This window comes from Monodelphis domestica, chromosome 3 (genome assembly GCF_027887165.1).
Source record: "Monodelphis domestica isolate mMonDom1 chromosome 3, mMonDom1.pri, whole genome shotgun sequence".
Taxonomy (NCBI): Eukaryota; Metazoa; Chordata; class Mammalia; order Didelphimorphia; family Didelphidae; genus Monodelphis; species Monodelphis domestica.
Window position 1 is genome coordinate 263547644 of NC_077229.1, and position 21537 is coordinate 263569180.

At 36.0% G+C, this 21537-nt stretch overlaps 1 protein-coding gene across 3 annotated transcripts in view; it reads left to right on the top strand.

Moving 5' to 3' along the window:
- Positions 1-21537, top strand: part of L3MBTL4 (L3MBTL histone methyl-lysine binding protein 4) — a 598737-nt gene that overhangs the window by 185430 nt on the left and 391770 nt on the right. For all 3 annotated transcript variants that reach the window (XM_007487689.3, XM_056823686.1, XM_056823687.1), the window contains one exon: positions 11127-11218. In XM_007487689.3, the coding sequence (XP_007487751.1) occupies positions 11127-11218 (92 nt within the window). The remainder of the gene's footprint in view (positions 1-11126; positions 11219-21537) is intronic.

The window sequence follows — 21537 nt, forward strand, 5'->3', positions numbered from 1 at the left end:
ATCTGGCATAAGCTGGTTCTAGCATACCAATACTCGGATTCATAGCTCAACATCATTAGAAATTTCTTAGAAGATGTAACAATGGAAATAATTCTTTGATTATTTAGTACTCTGATGATAAGCTACATTAGGCAGGGTATAAAACAGGGTGATGTGTGTTTATCAAATGTATTTACCACTGTGATGGAAGAGCTCCAAGAGAAGAAAGATTTCCCTGTGGATGAAGAAGTCCTCCAGATACTCCTATTTGGGGATGGCATTGTTTTGACTATTGGATCCTAAGAAAAGCCTCATGGAAGACATGTGAAATAACTCAAAAAGAGTTTGTCTGCCTATCTATACAAGAAAGACCACACACACACATGAAATGTGAATGGACACCCTAGAAAGCTTGTGTTGTAGCATGTATCTCTGGGACAGAGAATGCAGGACAGGAAACTGGGGACAGAATTCCAAAGGAGGAGAAGAGCAGGCTGGATTGCTTTTGGGAAATTGCAGAACTCCTTTATGTACCCAGGGTTTCCTCCAGCAGCAACGGCCCACCTTTCAATACATAGGTTTTACTAATGTTCAATTCACTCATAGAAAGCTGTGCGTGTTGGATGTGAGGAGATCACAGAACATAGCTGATGAGTACATTCGTACAATGATGGATGTACATGGAGGATGTCATGAGGAAATTCTGCAGCAGAAAGGGAAGAGATGATCCAATCATGTGGCAAGAATGAGAGTTGACAGTTAAATGGCTAGATTGCTTCACTGGGTCTTGTGAGATGTCACGAGAAAGTGATAAAGGCTTCCAGCACTGGGATAGAACCCTGTGATGAACTTTAGGAAGAATGTGAAAGAGAATCACATAGTATATACATGGATCAGTTAGGACTGAATAAATAGCAGGAACTTCTGAACTGATGGAGTCATAGATCCATTAGAGTATTTCTAGTTAAATTGAAATTTGAAAATGTTTCCACACTGCATTTTTTTCAGGCTAGATTCATAGGGGGAAAAGGGCATATCTTTTAAATGCTGAATGACTTTTAGAATTCTGCCTGTGCCTTTTACTTCTATCCTTCTGATTGTTCACTTCTTTCAGACATATTTGACCCTTCATAACTGCATTTGGAGTTTTTCTTGGCTAAGATACTGGGATGGTCTCCCCTTCTCTAGCTCATTTAACAGATGAGAAACTGAGGCAAACAGGGTTAAGTGACTTGCCCATGGTCACACACTAGAACTACTAAGTGCCTGAGGCTGGATTTGAACGTGGGAACATGAGTTTTCTTGACTTCTATCCCTACGCTCTATCTACTGCAACATCTAGCTTTCCTGCATCCAACCTAGGCTATTTTATTGCCAGAAAGCTAGATACTTGGGATTTTAAAGTATCTTTTCTTGTATGAAATTTTTGGTTCCATTAACAATTTCTTAGTTAAGAAGATGATTTGTCTGCTTTCAGTTTTTTGTTTCTGTGTGTGTGTGTGTGTGTGTGTGTGTGTGTGTGTGTGTGTGTGTGTATGATGGAATTGGAGACTTAGCTTCTCTTTTTGCATAGAGAAATAGTTAAAGGTTCATCATGAACATTTATTTCTTCTAATGATATTGTTTCTTTTAAGTGAAGCAGGTTTGCAGTTGTCTTAGTATTTAGCTTTCTTAATACTTAAAGAAGAAGTTATTTTTCCTTTAGGAGTAGTCAGATATGAACTTTTAATCTTTAAAACTCATTTGGTTTATAATAGTTTTCTTTCCTTGCATAACTAAAAGGAACACAATATAGTTTTCCTGAAATCTCTCCGAAATAGTCACCCTGGGATATGTAGAAAATGGTTTTGTGGGAGAGCATTTTGAATGAAAAGAGGATTATTACTAAGGCCTCGTTTTGGCCTTATCTTTATGTTTTTGGGAGTAGTCTGATGATAATAGCTTTGGGTGGCTCAAGGAGAAAGCAAAGTCCCTGCTATAGAATGCTGGGAAGACTTTTAAGAAAGTCTGAACATTTATTTGTTAAATCAGTTTCCTTTTTTTATAAAGATAATTGTATCGATATGCTTCATTTTGCCACCACTCATATTTTCCACTTTATGACTTGCTCAAACCTTTCTTAGGGAGCCATCTGTTAAAGAATGAAAGGAAAGAAGAAAAAAAATTCCACAAAATTCACCAATGTATCAAAGAATCTATGCAGGATTCTGTACTTCAATCCCCTTACCTATCTGGGGAAGGGGAGGGTGTTTGGTGATGGTGGTGTGGAGTCATTTACTTAAACAATAAAATTTAAAATGTCCTGGGAAACAGTTTCATGGAATAAAGTCGACTTTATTCCATGAGTCATATCTAGATATTTCAGATCAATAATCAAATCATGTCAAATAGATGAAAGTTTCTTTTATCCAGAGATTCTAAATAATAATTTCCTTTGATAGTCTGTTAAAGTATGTACCCTCTTTTTTTCCTTGTAGATCAACATTATGTTGAATCCATTATTTTATGATAATAGTCTTTTGCTAAAGAAAAAACAAATCCAACAACTCATTACTCACTTTTCATTACATCTCTTTACATTATACTTTAATTAAGAAATCAATAAACATTTATTAAGCACCTAGTATGTGCCAGGCACTGTTCTAAGCACTGGGGATTCAAAAAGGGACAAAAGGTGTTCCCTGCCCTCAAAGAGCTTAGAATTTAATAGGAGATACCATATTCAAATAAATATATACAAAGCCAGTTATATACAGGATATATAGGAAATAATTAACAGAGGAAAGGCACTGGAATTAAGAGAGATTAGGGAAATTTTCTTATAGAAGATGATATATATATTAGTTGGGACTTAGAAGAAGCCAGAGAAAGCCTTTAAAGACTTCCCCCTTCAATGTGTTTTGTTTTGTTTTTCACTAGAACAAATCAGTTTGAGTTGCAGAACTTTGATTTTCTTGAGGGTATATTTCTCACCTTCTGTAACTAAAAAGAAATAGAGTTGTCAAATCAGTGTCCCCTGTGGGCCACAAAACGCCGGAGTGTAGCCCTGAAACAGATAAAAATACAATTAGGAAATATAGAACAAAATAAATAAAAATATAACACAACATTGATCACATTAATTTGTGATTTTGTGAGTCAAAGTACAGCTCACAGGGATCCAGTTCTATTTCAATTGATACAGGACATTGCTGACATTAGAACCCAGTGTCCTGGACTCAAATCCTGACTCTGGCAGATGTGTGACCTGCACTTTGTACTTTTCATCATTATGTGTAACCCAGCTATTTTGTGATATAGATGAGACTATCTTATTCCATTTTCTAAAGAGAAAAAAATACCTCAAGTCAGTATTCACTTTTCATTATTGCTCTCTAGATACACAGACATTTAGTACGTGCTTTCTATGTACCACACTATGCTAAGCACTGGGGACCCAAAAAAGATATGATTGGAGTTTTGCTGCTTGGCTGATAAGGTCTATTTCAGCTTTAAATTTCTAATCCTATGACTCAGATCTTCTAAGTTATTTATAGTTGACTAAAGGACGGAATTATTTTCATAGACTTGGAGTCAGGAGAACCTTTGTTCGAATCCCACTTCGGATATTTAATATCTATATGATTGAGACAAGTCCACTAACTTTCCAGGGCTAAATTTCTTCCTGTTACATGAGGTAATGATGCCTATATTGTTTTACCCCACAAATATTTAGGATACCTTAAAGAGATAAGGAATACTTTGTAAACTTTAAAGTGCTATATCAATATGTTACGGTTATTATTAAACAGAAAGAAATATCTTTCACGTTCTACCATTTTTTCACTATTGATACATATTTTTTATAATTATTTTCACTACAAAATTACTCACTTAGATATTTTAGAGGGCTAAATGAAGTTTTCTAGCTTCCTTTTTTCTGTTAATTTTCTTTTCTGTACTTTTGGTTTCATTTATCTAGACTCAGGTGGTCTTTTCTGGCCCAGGGTGAAGCAAAGACTAGCAATATTAACCCAATTAATTTTAAAGAACCAAAATGATTCTTTAAAAAAAAAAAGGTCTGTTGAATTTAAGACCTTATTAATTCTTACTCTAATGAGTAGAATGCCTATAGTCTTGTTTCCTTTTAATTTTCTCCTAAATTGGTAAATATTGTAAAGGAAGTAGCTAGTCTGTGTCATACTTAAAATGTGAATATGCACAAATGTTTGCCAGGGTTCAAAAAAGATAATAAGTGTAAAGTGCTTAGCCCAGAGCCTGGCATATAGTAAACAGTAGTTAAGTATTACCTTGCTAGCTATCCAAATGCTACTGTGATTTTGCCTTTATTTAGTGTTTATCTTGTCAGAAAATGAAAATATCTTTTCATGAGCATGACCAGCATAGGAATTTGTTAAGTTACATGTAACTTAATAACTTTTATTAAGTGTATTTGTCAAGTACTGTGATAAGCCATTTGGACGTATGTAGGACAAACCAGCATCCTGTCTTCATGGAATTTACATCCTTTTTGGAGAGGGGAAAAACATCTACACAGTTTAGTAAATACCAATTTCTGGGACAGGAGTGTATGAGATCAATAACAACTGAGGGGGGATGAGAATAATAATAGTACTGCTAAGAGCTAACATTTTGAGTGCTTACTCTATGCCAGGCACTGTAAGTGCTTTACATTGGGGTTCTCACATTAACCCTGGGAGATAAGTGCCATTACTCTTCATTTTACAGATGAGGAAACTGAGGCAGTAAAGTGTCAGGCTCAGGGTCACACAGCTAGTAAAAGTCTGAGGCTGCATTTGAACCTGAGTCTTCTTGACTCCAGGCTCAGTGCTCTATATACCATGCCACTAAAGATTTCCTGAATAGGGAAATATTTGAGCTGAATCTTGAAGGAATCAAGAGATTTTCTCAGAGGGAAGTTGCCGAAAATTGCCTTTGAGATATGTGGAACAACTGGTGCCAACACAGTGACTTAAGCCAGCCTGATAACAGGTGATTTTGGGTTTTCTTGTCATCATCCTCCACACATGATTCACTTTGAGGAAATCACATCTCTGAAGAATGACTAAAATATTGACTCAGTCCGATACTCCCTTTACCAGTGTTTTGGCATCCCTGTTCCTTCTCCTCCCAGGCAATTCTAGTTTATGTCCCAGAGAGAGTTAAGCATCAGGGTGCCTACCCTGAAGGAAGCCCACTTCCACCTGAACCTCAGCAGATCTGGTAGGAGATCCTCCTTCTCTGGGCAGCATAGGCCTGGGGGCTTTCACTGTGGACCTAGCGTTCCAGCAGGTCAGTGTTTAATCCCTATCCAGAATAGTTGCTGAGGGTACCTCATTGCCTGTCATTTGGGAGTGAGGCTGTTTAGAGGGGGATGACTCCATGCTTGAGTGTAGACCAGTCTGAAGGTGCCCACAGCCTTTATCCCTTCCTCACCTGACATTGCTGAGGTCCTAAGGGCATTCTCGTGTTACCCTTCATCTTCTTGGCAAGATCTTTTGCTTTCCCCCATTACATAGAATATTTGTTGTAGGGATTGGACCAATAATTTTTACTATATTAAGGAAAGAGCTGTTTATTCCTGTGATTTCTAAAGTTTTTGTCAAAGTGAGTGCTTGATTTGTCAAAAGCACTTTAAGCATCTAATGATGAAATATTTTATTATTTATATCATGTTACTTCATTATGTTAATTATTTTATTATGTTTTTATTGTTTTTTTTGTGTTAGTTTTTCTTCTATCCCTCAAAATCTGGCCCCTTCCTACCTTTGTAGGCTGGAAATACTCTTCTTCTTATTCTTCCCTAGCTTCTTTCTAAAAGTAAGCAAAAGTCTTACTTTTTATGAGAAACTTTACTAATACTGCTTAATTTTATTACTTTTCCTATGAGACTAGGCCTCATTTTATCCAGAATGGATCTTGTTTCCATGTTGCTGTTGACTTTCTCAGTCTTCTATGAGCTCCTTATCTCTCATACTTAGCACAGTTCTTGGCACAGAGCAGGCAGTTAAAAATATTTATTGATTAAAATTCCTTATATTGAATCGATCTTCCATTCTTGGTATAAACCTAATTTGATTATAGTCTGATTTTTCATATACATATACATATATACTTTTCATATATATATACATATTTATATCTTTAAACCCTTATATTCCATTATATAATAAATGTGTGCATTGATTCCTATATATAAATACATATTTATATATCTATATCTTTATTATCTTCCATTTTATAATCACTACGTGTACTGGTTCCAAAGTAAGAAGAACAGTAAGGGTTTGGCAAGGGGGAGTTAAGTGAGTTGCTCAGGGTCACAAAGCTAAGAAATATTTGAAGCCATATTCAAACTTAGGACTTATCTCTAGGCCTGGCTTTCAATCCACGGAGCTACCTAGCTCTAATATGTTGTTATAAACTACTTATTTTATTTTATATATTTATTATAATAATCATAATATTATATAGCAGTTTATAGTAATATATGATATGATATAATGATTAATATTATGTTACTTAATAATTTTATTTAAGCACTTTTTTATCACTGTTCATTAGGAATAGTGGTTTGCCATTTTCTTTCTCTTCTTTAGGTATGAAGACTATATTTGCATCAAAGAAAGAAATTGGAAATTTGCCTTCTTTTATTTCTTTATATCTATAGTGTTGGAACTAGTTCTTCGATTGATAGAATTCATTCGTAAATTTATTAAGTCACGGAGTTATTTTTTTTTCTTTGAGTTTACTAATGACTTGTTCAATTTCTTTATCAGATATTAGATCTTTTTAAAACTTGGATATTCTAAATCTTCAAGGTTTATAGGCCTATAATTGGGCAATAAAATTATATCAATAAGTACCTTTATCAATCAAACCAGTCAATAAACTTTTATTAACTACCTACTATGTGCCAGGCACTGGGCTAAGGCAAAGAAAAAACTGCCTTTAAGGAATTTACCCTCTACTGGGAAAGAGAGAAATGAAGGAAAGGGGAAATAGGTAAATGTATTTCTGTTCATGTGTAGATGTGTGTGTGTGTGTGTGTGTGTGTGTGTGTGTATAAATACATGATTTAGTCAGTCAACAAACATTTATTAAGCACCGACATTATACCAGGCACTGAGGGACAAAGACAAAATAATGAAATAATCTCTATTCTCAAAGTGCTTGTGGATGGAAGGTAAAATTCTCAATGATGGGGGGACAGGGACAGGAGAGTCTAAGGATGTTGATGTGTCCCTTAAGATAAGTTTATTGAAACTATGTGTTCCAATGTACAAGAAGCTAGGAAGAAGACTATTTTAAGCTTGAGGGACATGTAGGCAGAAGGGGATGTCATGCATGGTGAGCCACAAGTAGACCAGAGGTTTTTTTTTGTTTTTGTTTTTGTTTTTGTGGAATGGAGAGAGAGAGGAGAAACAGAGAGACAGAGAGAGAGATGTTCATTTCCAGAGATAAACTGCAAAGACGTTCAAAATGCCCATCCTCATAACTTTAAAATGTCTCTCTTGATCTATTTTCCAGGTTTTTTTCTTAAACCCTTTATCTTTTGTGTATTGTTTTAAAAACAGAAGAGAGATAAGGACTAGGCAATGAGGTTTAGGTGACTTACTCAGGGTCACCCAGCTAGGAAGTGCTATCTAAGGCCAAGTTTGTACCTAGGACCTCCTGTCTTAAGAGCTGGTTGTCTATCCACTGAGCTACCTAGCTGCCCCATATTTTGATTTTGATATTGCATTATTTAGATTTTTTTTAATCTTTGGGCTGTGCTTTGATATTTATGACTGTAAGAAATAAAGTTAGGACTATGGTCCTTATTTTTCATAAATTTTATTAGAATATACTTGGATAGGTAGAGGCAGAGAGTTAAGAGAAGAAAATCTATTCTGTTTAGCCATGTGGGTGTTCTCAGCATGACTACCTCAGCCACTTTACTTTTGGCTGGTTCCTGCAGGAAAAGAGACCCTACTTCCTTATATCAAACCTTTTAATCTCCCTACCCCTTTTGGGTCAAATTCAGTCATCTGTAGATGAAGAACATAGGCCACAATCCTGTGACTTCTGCTAGGTGATGCAAACTTATATAGAGTCAGGCAGAGGCAGGCCAGCAGTGTTACCTAGAAGGAGAAGGGGACAACTTCCCTCACACAAGACTATGTCTCTCCCCGCCCCCCCCCCCCCCAACCCCATTGGGCCATTTTAATTTTGGAGCATACAGTTTTTGAGTGAGATTTCCCATTTTCTGTTCTAAGGTGTCTGTTTTCCATTTTCCCTGTCATTCTCGACTATCTACATTTTTCATTCTGTTTCTTGCTTAATTTCCTCCTAGGCTATTTTTTTTTTCCTCTCAGGCCTTATGAGAACTTTTTATAGGGCCCTTTCATTTTGTGATTTCCCCTTTGGGCATATCTCATTCAAGTTATTTTTTCAATGTATTTGGTGTTTTTCTTGGCCTGCATGGGGGGGGGGGGAGGTAAGAGGGTTTGCTTGTGTTAAGCTCCTCTGCTACCCAATGAGGGTGGATGCTGCCTTACTAAGTATGACATGGCAGATCAGCTCCTCCTGGGAGGGCTTCAGGGACTACTCTGGAGTTGGGCTCCATCTGGGGCTTCCTGATATCAAGGGCTCCAACAGTTCTCTATAAACTGTGCAGGAAATCCTCCTCCACTGGGTTCAGCCCTGTCAATGGGGCTCACTTCTCACTACCAGCCCTTGTCGCAGGTTCTTCTTTGTCCAAGGAACTTTTCAGCTTTGTATTTTCAGCTATGATCCGTGTTTCAAATCCCATTTTTAGACATCTTTTTATCCAGTTGTTTATTTCCCCTATTAATTTTTCTCATTTATATCCATTGGGCAGAAATGAAGAAAACACAGCTGTGCCCTGATGGCCTTCAGTTTCTTGTTTGAGAGTTTGTCATTGTTGGCAATACTGCTAAATTTCTGTTAGGAGATGTTCCTTGTGTCCAAGTGAATCACAAGAAGTGGGTCTGTCATTCATTTGAATGAGTCTTGGGAAATTCTCTGTTACATATCAGATTCATGCCTTGAGGAATTAGATGGATAAAGAATATAATCCTATAGGAAAGAACTTAAATTGAGCAATGCCACAAACACCTAGAGAGGCAAGTCTAGAAGGGAGTGATCTGCTGTGACACATTCTTCAGGGAGGTCAAGAAGGAAAGCAGTCTAGGGAAAAGGGCATTAAATTTGGCAGTTAAGAGATCATTGGTGACTTTGGAGGAAGAAGTATCAGTTTTTACCCTAAGAGATTGGGTTTAGTTCTTATCTAATAAAACTGTTTCCCTCAACTCAGGCATCTGGGATTTAATGTACCTTCCAAATTTCCAAATTTATGTATAGTTACCTGAAATGTAATATCCAGCTAGAGTTTTGAAAGGTCAAGAATTTATGAAGTTGAAATGTAATTTTGCAAAGAACTTGAAGTGATTTTTCTTTTATACATTGCTAAAGATCATGGGGAAAATAACCTTAAATAATATTTAAGTCAGATTATTTCTCTCTTGAGGCCCAAGAGGAAGGAGATTTTCTGGTTTAAACTGTAAGTTTGAATTCTAACTGATAGAATCAGCTCACTTCATCAAATTGATGGATTATAGTAGTTGACTGTTTAGCTTACCTCCTAGAGAGAGACAAATAAATTTGTAGTTAATCATCGTATGAAGGGAATGTTGCCATCTTGCTTCAACAGTTTTAAACTTGGATGAATTGCTCTACGTTTGGGATGGTAATAGCAACCTAATTGATTCTGTTAGGACAAACTTATGGAGATTCTGAGGTCAGTGAATTTTAGGAAAAGTAACATGAGCTTGCAAAAGATAGTGATTTCAAGTTAAACCTAGGAATGAAGGTTTTTTCCCCGCAATAGCATTGCCAGGTTATTATAGAGTAAGGGGCTTAAGCAATGCCATAATTTCAATGACAGACTACTTCAAGAGTTCATAATGTTGGAGTGATGCTTTGATAACATGAGGGGAATTACTTCATTTGCAATTGGTTCCCTGAGAAGAGGCATTATCCAACACAGCATGCTCAGATGTTAGCTAGCTAATGATAGTTATTTTACTAGAATTTAACTGAAATGAAGCTGTGCACAAGGCAACTTCAGAAATAAAGCTGAAATATTGAGGGAGGTAAAAAAAGAAAATAATGTGTGGCATAGCTTAATGTTGCTTACCCTTAGGTATTTAACAATAAGGATATTTTTATTTAGCCCTTAATATTTAATTTTAGTTATATAAAATTCCTGATTTATCTTATATCACTGCCATTTAGTTTTTTTTATCTGTCACATGAGCAGATTGGACTAAATAATTTTTGCCTGTGTTTGCTCCTGAATTCTGAAAAATTAGATTCTATGAGTTATTGTTTCTCAGGTTGAATAAAGTTTTTACAATTATCTCTTAGATCTAATTAATTTAACTAATGTTACTCATTTTAAAACAGAATGCAGTCTAAACTCTCTTCATTAAAAATTATTAAAATATTTTTACATTGATTTACATTTTCTGTTATATCCCTGTCCCTCATTTATTAGAGAGACATCCCTTTTAACAAGGTACAATGTGGCAAAACTAAAGTAGGAAATCAATTTTTTTCACATTTGATATAATGGGACTGGAGATAAAAGCCTAGAGTAGAGGAAAGGAAAGCTCTCAGAGACTTGAGCACAATAGCTCCCTCTAGCAGCTGCTTCTGTTCCAACTTTTTCAGCTACAGTGGGGCAGAGCTGGGTAGCATCCAGCTGTTTGCATTTTGGTGTTTCTTGGGAAGTTGAACAATTTATACTTAGAAAACTGTCTCTACTGCCTTTTTTTGAGAGTGTTCTATCAGCAGGAAACATGATTAAAATTTTTAGTTGTCACAGTCATTTTGGACTAATTATCTCAAAAAATTTTCAAATAAATATCCCTGAAAGGTAGAAATATATTTCATATTATAGAAGGAGAAATGGAGCATGGGAAATCCGAGAGTTAAATAATTTCTCATGACAAATCAGAATAAAAATATATGTTGTTCCTGGGTTTTTTAGTTATTTTTTTTTATTAACCATTTCATAGTTTTTTTAGCCAGTAAAATAACCTTGCTGCAGGTGAAAACATTTCTTGTTTTTTCTCTTCTAGTAAGTTTAGCTGCTGGAAAGGGGACTTGGTCTTGGGATCAGTATTTAAAAGAACAGAATGCTGTAGCAGCCCCTGCTCAACTCTTTTCTAGGGTAAGTTGCTCCTTATAGTATCATTATTATTATTATTTTTAATCCATGGAGAAACAAATTCACCATGTACAGACTGAGTGGGAACTGAGGTTTAAGTGACTTGCCCTTTTGCAAACAATTGTTCATCCTCTTCCCACAGAAGAAATACAAGTTGGAAGGCTTGCTAATTGTGATTACCAGGGGAGGGGAGGGAGAAGGGGGTGGGTGGTTAGGGGCAGAAAGAATCAATCATCTCAAATTGGAGAAGATGCTCTCTTTTGTTTGTTTGTTCTCATTCTGCTGTGTGCATCTCCCATTCAGATGCAATTTTGTCTTGGTGAGTAGGATTATGGAAATTGGTGGACGAGATTAGATATTGAAAGACATATTGACACATTTATATGTGACATATGACTTTATTCTTTGCTATTTTAGAATGGACATAATTTAGGTGTATCTTTGTAGACCAGTTTCTATTTCTCCCATTGATTTGAAGGTCAGAGATAACTGTCCCTAAAGTCACCAGTTCTACTTCTACCCTTTCTTCCCCATTTCTTTTTCCTAACCTTTTTATAATCATTGGATCACAGATTGTTCTAAATTGGCATCTGACATATTGACAGCTTCCTTTTACTTGGAACTAGTACATAAACCATGTGGCTTCCAATTCAGATTTGTTTTGTGTTACTCCTCAGTGTTCGATCTCTTTTTTTAACAAGCCAAGCTCTTTTTCTGTGGTCTGAAAATACCATGCTTCCCTACTTTGCTTACATTGGGATTTTCTTCACTTGCAGTGTTTATCCAAATCCCCCCATCTTCTAAGTGACCTCTCCAGGCACACTTTATCCAGGAAGCCTTGCCCTGTCTCCCCCCATATCATGTTGGCTTTGGATACCTCTGAGCTGTGTGGTCCTGGACAAATCACTTAAACCTCTGACTGCCTCAGTTTCCTTATTTGTAAAATGGAAAGAACACTATCACCTGCTTTCCAGGGTTAGGGTGAGGACTCAGTGAGATCGTATTTTTAAAGTGTTGTGCAGACCCTAAAGTGCTAGCTATTATTATCCCCTCTTCTGGATGACTGTTGGGTGTTTTTAGGAATTAACATTTTATTATATACCATCTGGTTCCCTGTTGTTTCAAAAGTACTGCTCGTCTTCTCAGTGAGAGCACAGGTTTCAAGCAGGGAAGGACCACATACCATACTGTTTTTGCATTGGGAAGCTAACATTGGGTTGCCCATGGGAAGACTTCCCCCGGCCCAGTGTGGGGATGAGAACAGTTTGTTCCAATGACCATGCAGGCGGCCGAGTCAGGCACTGACCAGAGCTTACATTTGGTCAGATGTGGAAGATGCCAAGGCCATCTGCTGCATCCAGGACCATATCCAGACATCTGGACTTTTGTCATGAAGAGTCAGATAACCCTGTGTTGTTTTTTTTTTTTAACTAGAAATGATTTAATAAGTATACACAATAAGAACACAAGCAAGAGTATTTGATGAGTTTTAGATGGTTCAAAATGGATCAATTCATTTCTTCCTGTTGCTCCCAGTTGCTAGCATGGTGGCTACTCAAATAAAGGTATTTAGTTTATCCATGTAGGGATACATGTAGGGATTCCCTCCCTGGGGGAGGAAAAAAAATAACTAATCGTAAGGTTTACCTGTGAACTGTCCTGTGAGTAACAAAGGGCTTGACTAGTGATCCTTTGAGCAGTTATGGACCTTCTTGGGTATCTTTTTACTCATCATCCCCTCACTCAATCTCTATTGCCCTTTGAATGAAAAATGGTTTTGGGTTCAGCATCTTGCATCCTATTCTTTCACCGCTATCATATACACCTTCAGTGGTGCTGAATTGGGGGTCAGAAGATCTGATCCTGCCACTTATTACCTGTGTGACTGGGTAAGTCACCTCTCTGGGCCTCAGTCTTCTTCTCTGTAACAAGAGAGTATTGGAATAGGTGACCTTAATGGTCCCTCTCAGTTAAAAGTCTATGATTCTAATCCAACATCTTCAGGCATGCTGTTCCTCAGTCTTTAAAGCTTTCCTCTTTTTCTTGTTCTCTTCAAAGCCCATCCATCTGTTGTTGATGGTCCATCCTCACAGTTCTTTATTGACCCCCTTTGCAAAATCCTGTGGGGCAGTACAGAAGGTCAAGTTGGTTCTTTTCCTAACCTTTCAGTTTTCTTTAATCACTTTCTTTTTGTACCATACATTCCTTTAAGAAGTAAAATGACCAACTCTGGGTTCTGGGCTTCATTGGATCTTGAAGATACAACGTTTAAGAAAGGACCAACCAAAAAAAATAAAAAAGAAAGGACCACCCAAGCAAAAGACAGTTAGTTGAAATGGGATCATGGTTAAAGACAGGGAAAAGAGAACAGAAGTGGACATGAAGTGTCAGAGACAAAGGCATTTTGGTGAGAAAGGTGAGAAAACTTAGGGAGTCATCTTTAGATGTGATAAATCTCATTGCTGGCTTCCTGCAGGGTCTTAAGAGGCCAAGGCCTGTGGCTGGAAAGGTGATTCAGGATAATGACTCACCAGATTTAACAAACACAAATATCTATTCAGGTAAGAGGTTTGGTGGATAGATTGTTAGGCCTGGAGTCTGGAAGACTTGAGTTCAAATATGGCCTCAGTCCTCTCCAGCTGTGTGACCCTGGGCAGATCTCTTAATCTCTTTTTGCCCAATCCATTAGAGAAGAAAATGGCAAACCACTCTAGTATCTTTGCTAACTCCCTGCAGGGGTCACAAAGAGTGACACAACTGAACAACTGAATTAGAATATTTATTCTGTAATATGTTAGCTTATGCCATTTCATGTGTCCACATTTTGTTACTATTGAAGCGAAATTAAATTTCTTAAAGCCAGAATGTTTATTTGATTAACCCATATGATGTTAGATGCAAAGGAATCCATGCCATATCTATGCAGATGCCTCATGTAAATATGGCACACATCACATATTCACATAAGTATATCTGCCTCTCTCTGTCTGTCTCTCCCTCCCTTTCCCCATCTCTCCCTTCTCTCCTTTCTCTCTCCTCTCTGCCCATTTCTGTCCCCTCCTTTCCCCCCCTTTCCCGTCTCTTTCCCTCCCCTCTTCCTCTCTCTCCTGCCTGTCTCTCTCCCTCTCTCCCCTCTCCTTTTCTGTCTCTCTTTCCCACAACACTCCCTTTCCCTCCCCTTCCTCTCACCATCTCTCTCACACCAATGAAATCACAAGTCTGCTCTCCTTACTTCTTCTAGTGACTCCCTCCAAAGATCATTTATAATTTAAATTGAGAGTATTTAGTGACTTAGTGGATAGAATGCAAGATCTGAAGTCAGGAGTTCAAATCAGATCTCAAACACTTACTAGTTGGGTGACCCTCAGCAAAGTGCTTAATTCTTCTTGCCTCAGTTTCTTCATCTGTAAAATGGATGTTTTAATGGCACCTGCCTTCCAGGGTTATTAAGGATCATATGAGATAATAACTGTAAAGATATAAAGATATCTCATATCTATTAAGTGCAATATTATAATAATATAATATTGTTAAGTTGTTATTATTATTATTATTTAGAAAGTATGAAATTCCTAAAGGGTTTTAAAATATTTTTTCAGATGTATCATTGGAAATATTTTTGGATATGAAAAATTCTCAATCCTATCATCATTTCAGGTGCTTCTTGAGCACAGCATGTTGTTCCAGTTTAATCTCCACAGAGATTTTAGTAGAAGATATTTTTGGTATAGTATTTGGAATGGAAAAGACTAAACAGAAATCTCTTGGATATGTGAAAGATGAATCATTAAATCTATTCTGAAGACTAGCTCATAAACATGATCTTACCCTAGATGTTATCCTATGGCTTTTAATCTTTTTAAAAATCTGTGCAATATCTGGCATATTGTTTATTGTTGTTGAGTTGTTTCATTTTTTTTTCCAGTTGTGTCCAACTCTTTGTGATACTGTTTGAAGCTTTTCTTGGCAAAGATACTGGAATGGTTTGCCTTTCCCATTTCCAGTTCATTTTACAGATGTGGAAATTGAGGACAACAGGATTAAATGACTTGTCCATGGTTACTGTGGAAGTGAGAAATTGAGAATGATTTGTAGCAGGAGCTAGGAATAGCTGGGACTGATGACCTGTCATTCCAAACAAGAGGATTCTTATTTGGAATGTGACTGGGAGAAGCAGTTGGAGGCAGACCAACTGAAGTTTGAACTTTCTGGCTTGAAAGAGGGATGAAGGCTGTTCTCTCTTGGTTTTGGAGACTGACGCCTGAAGGTGGTCTTTGGCTTTGAAGGCAAAAAAAAGAAGGACAAAGTCCAGCTCTCTCTGATTTTGCTCTGTTGTGATAGTGACTGAACTTCCAGACCTATCACCATTTCTCCAAATTGAAATACTCCATCATCCTCCAATCTAAGACTCATTGTAGTATTAGGGAAATACCAAGCCCTCTTCCCTTCATTTCTTATCTTTCCTTTCTTCCCCAGCAAATCCCTTACTTAAGATAGAGAAGAGAAAGAGTACTTCATTTAAGACATCATAAAACTCATTCTGAGTTCATTTATAGAAACCAGAAGAAGAATCAACAAGAAGAAGAAGGGAGGCTGAAGGGAGGAGGAGGGGTGGCTGAAAGGAGGGAAGAAAGGAGGGAGGAAGAAAGTAGATAACAGCCTGATAATAGTCCCTTATTACATTACCCAGCTACAAAGTGTCAGAGGCTCAATTTGAACTCATGAAGATTAGTCTTCTGATTCCAAGTCCTGTGCCATTTAGCTGCCCTTGCATATTGCAGACTTTTATACATTTTTGTTGGTTCATTGTCACCTTTTCTGCTTTCTTACTTTACTTCTACTTCACTGATACCTATTTTAATCTTATTTTTTTATTCTAAGCACTCCAGACCCACTCATACTTCCTAGTCTTTCTAAGTACTATTTCCTGTATCATTTTATGTTATGATATTATATAATGCTCATATTATCATCTTATTTTCTCCTAATTTATTTCTGTTGTATGTCACAGAATACTATTGAAATATGTTCCATCTAATGTGTTATGATTTTTTGAAACCTGATTTTTGACCCAGGGTAGTTTGAGAAGACTCCTGGTGACCACAGATTTGAGGAAACGTCTTGATGGCACAGTTTAAGGGGGATACTGTTATGGTGAAGCTTGTACAGAGAAGACTGAGATGAAGAAGGGTCTTAACCACCATATAAGGATCGACTTGGTCATATTTAGATTGGAGGGGGGCGAAAAAGCCACATGACAAATCCGAGTTGGGTAGAGTGTTGATAAATCTTCAAGTATATTAAATTAATTGAATAAGCATGTAATAATAAACACCTACTGTATGCCAGCAAATATTTTGAAGGGCTGCTCTGTGGAGGATTGTTTACATTTCTTCTATTCAGATTCCTTTTTTGATACAGTAAAATAAAAAGCCAGTATAGCTCTTCCCAATTCTGAAATTCTGGAATTCTTTGAATTTCAAGTTTTTTAAAACATTCCTCTCCTCTCTTGATTTTTTTCTTTATTTATAATCTATTATAACAATATCTAATAATTATGTACAATTATTATATATCATATGATGTATACTTTTATATATAATATAATAATAAAATCTATTCCTAGGTATCTCAGGCCTTCCCTCACTTCCCCACACCATTGAAATCATTACCTGACAATAAGATATGTATATATAAATTATTTCATGTTTCTCATTTATGAGTTCCTTCTCTGGAATTGGTCATTCACAGATTCTTTTTCAAATATTAAATCTGTGGTTTATTAATTCTGGGTTCTACTCATTTCAGTACTCATTATTTCAGTGGCTCTTTTCAGGTTTTAAAAAATTATCCTGCTCATCATTTCTTATGATGTAAGTAGCATTCCATTACAATCATATACCTTAACTTGTTCAGCCATTCCCTAACTGAATGGCATCTTTTTGGTTTCCAGTTTTTTTGCCACCACAACGAGAGTTGCTATCAATGTTATGGTTCATATAGGTTCTTTTTTCTTTTTCCCTGATCTTTTGGAAACAGACCTAACTGGATCTAAGGGTATGTGCAGTTTTATAATTCTCTGGACATAATTCCAAATTGTCCCCCACCACACTTACTTTAAATCTATCTTCCTTTTCCACTAGTAAACTGAAGTCTTCACAAAAATAGAGAGTTCCTGGTCTACTTCTCTTTCATCTTTACATAGAGTAGTGCTTGGCCAAATTAGGACATTAGTAGGTTTGGTTTCCATACTTGTAGTCACACTTTTCTGAGGCTTATTTCCTTCCTTTCCTGTCAGTTCTCTAGTGATATTTCCCCTTCATTCTTGTTAAAAACTGCTATAATTTTCCATAAATTATTGGATGTCTATAATAAAATTCTGGGCAAAAATTATTAAAGATGTTAGGGCCTCCAATAGTGTCTTTCATTGTCCTTGCTGATTGAAGATGAATCCTTCAGTAGAGAGAAGTGAATTTACAAAGTAAATAGATGTTTAAAATGATGGTGATTGAAAATAGGACTTGGATTTTTCCCTCAAGGTTTAAGATGTATGAAAGATCTACTTGTAGTCAGGCCAGAAATGCAAATAGTTACCACCAGTATATATATTTTCCTGGAGATATGCAGGTCTTATCAAAATACCTACAAACTTACAATGGATAGAGAGGGAGATAACTGTTAAAATACATCTTTTAAGCACGTACCTCAGAGTATAAAAGATTTGCTTTAGGAAAAAGAATATTAGTGGAGAAGTTTAATAATGAAAAGTAGACTCTAAGAAAGGATTGTAATAAAACTCATTTATTTAATGCTAGTACAGAATATTATTAATAAATTCACTTGCACCTCAAGGCAAGAAGTATTTATTCATTGTCTACTATATAATTGGTATCATTCTAAGCAGGGAATATAAAAAGGCAAAACATTCAGTGCCCTCAAGGATTAAATTTACTAGATTCCATCAGGAGATAACAACATGTAAACAGATAAACATATAAAAGATGTTGTATAATAAATATAGAGTTAGTGGAAAGTAATTTTTGTATGGAGGGGCGATGGAAAACCATTTTTATGGAGAGGTCAGGAGTGACATTTTGTAAACATTATGGCATACTTCAGGAAAGGTGAAGATTTCATAAGGTTCAATAGAGGAGGGAGAGAATTCTAGGCATTAAAGTCAGCAGAAGTTACAGAAGTGCGAGATGGAATGTCTCTGATAGAGAAAGCAAATAGGCCAGTGAAGGAGGAACAGAGAATTCATGGTTCAGACAGGGGCTCTCTGATATAGATCACTCTCATTGATTAGACACTCTTTCTTTCTCCCCATCCCTCTCCACCTTTGTCTCCTTTTATGCCTTTTCCCTCCCTTCTCCTCTGAGTATATTTGTATATATTTTTATCATATGCTTTATGTATGTATGTACATATACTATATATATATTCATATGTATATATACAGACATAGATATAATATAAGATACTTATGCATATAGATACACTCAAAAGAAGAGGGAGAAGAAAAAGGGAGGCAAGAGAGGTAGGGAGTGTGTGTGTGTTTATGTATGCACACACATATAGTACACATAATTCCAAAGCATAGAATTGGATCTGCCATATTATTAGTATAGGGAAGCTCCAGTGAAGAATTTGAGACTTTTAAGGCATTTCCTTAGGATATTATATTCAGGCCTAAACTTCAACCGAGTATTCCAGGTTGCAAGGTCAGCTTGTACTAACCAGATGTACTAACCTGCCTCTCACCTCACCCAGAAGAGATGTTTAATAAATGACTTTTGTTTGATTTGCTTTGTATCATGATAATAAAAATTCACAGTTTTTTATATCATTTTATGGTTTGCAAAGTATTTTCCTCATCACAGCTCAGTGAGGTCAAGGACACCTGTGACATTGATCAAAAATATAATCTTCACTCAATAATTAAAGTGTTTGCTTGAGAAACACTGAAAAAAAATTATCTTAACCTATATTAAAATAAACATTTTTTCATCTTTGGTGCCCTAATTTAAAATTTTGAGTCATATTTATTTTATTATGGCTAGGGAACCTATGAAACTGGAAGTGACTTGCATCTCTCAGGACTAATGAGAACCATAACCCTATTATTTAATTATATTTCTTTTAGTCTGAATTCTAATGTATTAATTTTCCCTCAGGTGGTTTTCTTATGGTTTCATTTGTGTGCACTCTTGTTCCCTAGGTAGATTATGTCTTCCTTAGTGACAGAACATGCTTTCTACTTTTATGTCCCCCACATTGACAAGCACAATATCAGTACATAGATGCTTGATACATGTGCTGGCATGAATTGTGCAGCTTTTGAACAGAAAAAAAAATCTTAAGACTCTCTTTTCATTACTACCCTTTCAGTTTTCTTTTGATATTACAGGCTTCAGACCATTTTGTGGTAGTAAAAAAATATTGCCTGTAGAAGTAAAAGTTAATCACGTATATTTAAAGGTCCTTATTCTCCTTTGATATTTAAACTCTTTTTGTGTGCTTTTTCTTAACTTTTTGATGTGCCTGGAATAACTGGTTATAAATTGTTTTAAGTATCTAGTCAGAATTTTAGTACCATCAGATGGAATGCAGAATTTCCTAGATTTGTTGGGGGTAAAGTAAAAGACCAGTGAATTTGGGTTTAGCTCTCTGGCCCACAGCTGTAATGTAAGGGTTTTGTCTGCATGAACCCTCCCAAGAAGTTTTTTTTAAAATCTTTTTCTGTCTGAGAGATCCAAGTACATGAGCCCTCTCATGACTTCAGGGTAGGGAGATCCCAGCTCTTCCCAATTCCAAGGCACCACTGCTTTTGCCTCACCATAAATATTATGTTTAAAATTTCTGCCAAGTGTATGGGTGTGATGTTTATATCCAAATTCTTCTTTCTACCTCATGAGGCTATTTTTAGGAGAGGGTTTTATAGATCACAAAATACTCTTTTACATATGAGTAATTAATAACATTTTGCCTAGTAAACTGTTCTGTACATCTTAGGAAACATAATAGTCCCACTTGGTTTAATTAATATGAAATATGAAATGCATCCAGATGAAATGATAATTAATGATAGGATATCAAAGTTTGGCATTTGTTAAATAGTGGGAGTTGGAATGGAATGTTTACCTATTATAAAATAGTATTGATTAATTCTACTCATCTAGGCATTTTGCTTCAGATTTCATGTGTCATTGATGTTAAAAATGGAGCAGGGAGGAAAGCAGTGATGCAGTTTTCAATTACCCTGATGTAACAATTGATCTTAGAATCATATGTTATGGATAAGAAATGCTTTGACTTTTTAAACTGTTCAATAGAAATATTTGTACTAGAATTTTGTAGAAGTCAACATTTGTTGTGTCTTTGTATAAAAAATTGTGTTAGACATTGAAGAGATAGAAATTTAGATGAAATATAGCCTCTGACCTCATTGAGAAGATTCTGTCCAGGCATTTTGTAGTCTGCTTAGACCCAACAGTCTAGTAGATTTCAGCAGATAAAAAGGAGACAAAAAAAATACTATTACATGCCAAGTGCATCAGAGCTGTAAATTAAAGGACTATGCGGGGAAATATGTTGTTTCTTCCTACTCCTTTTTAAAAATATTTTCCATAATATGAAACACTCCACTTGTTTTTTTTAAATGTTTTTTGCTTATCCTGGTAATCCAATTTTGTACCCAAATTGTGTGTGTGTGTGAATATATAATTATATATATATAGAGAGAGAGAGAGAGGGAGAGTGAGAGAGAGCGCAAGCATATAATCAATCATTTTACCTTAATGTGATGGTTCTAGGTGTTCTTGTTCCCATCATATAATTCTTTTTAAGTAAATTGTACTGATGTTTTTTGTATTTATATTATCAGTGTTTCCTGTTATATTACTGAGACATCTCTTATAAAATGAACAATAAAAAAGAATGGGAACGTCCAGAAAATCTGACCAATATATTGAAAAACTCTGGCATATGCACAATTCTAACGGTCCTCTGTATTTCAGTGTCACCCAAGGTTTAAACTATTATGTCTGAAGTCCTACAATGAAGTTCTTTTGAAAGCTGGGTTCCATCTCTACAAACTGCTGTTATGAGTCATACTACCTAATGTTTTGTTTCTTATATTTTTAAAAGGGAATTTTGTTTTAACTTTTATCTTTCTATTCATAATAGTGTTAATTACTTTTCTTAATTTCTCTGTTTCTCAGGTTTTTTTGAGGGGTTACTAAGTGTCATCCTTCCCCTCCAACTAATTGTTAGGCCCCATTTTTACCCCCACAATTAATCCATTTAATTCCAAATAGTAATTG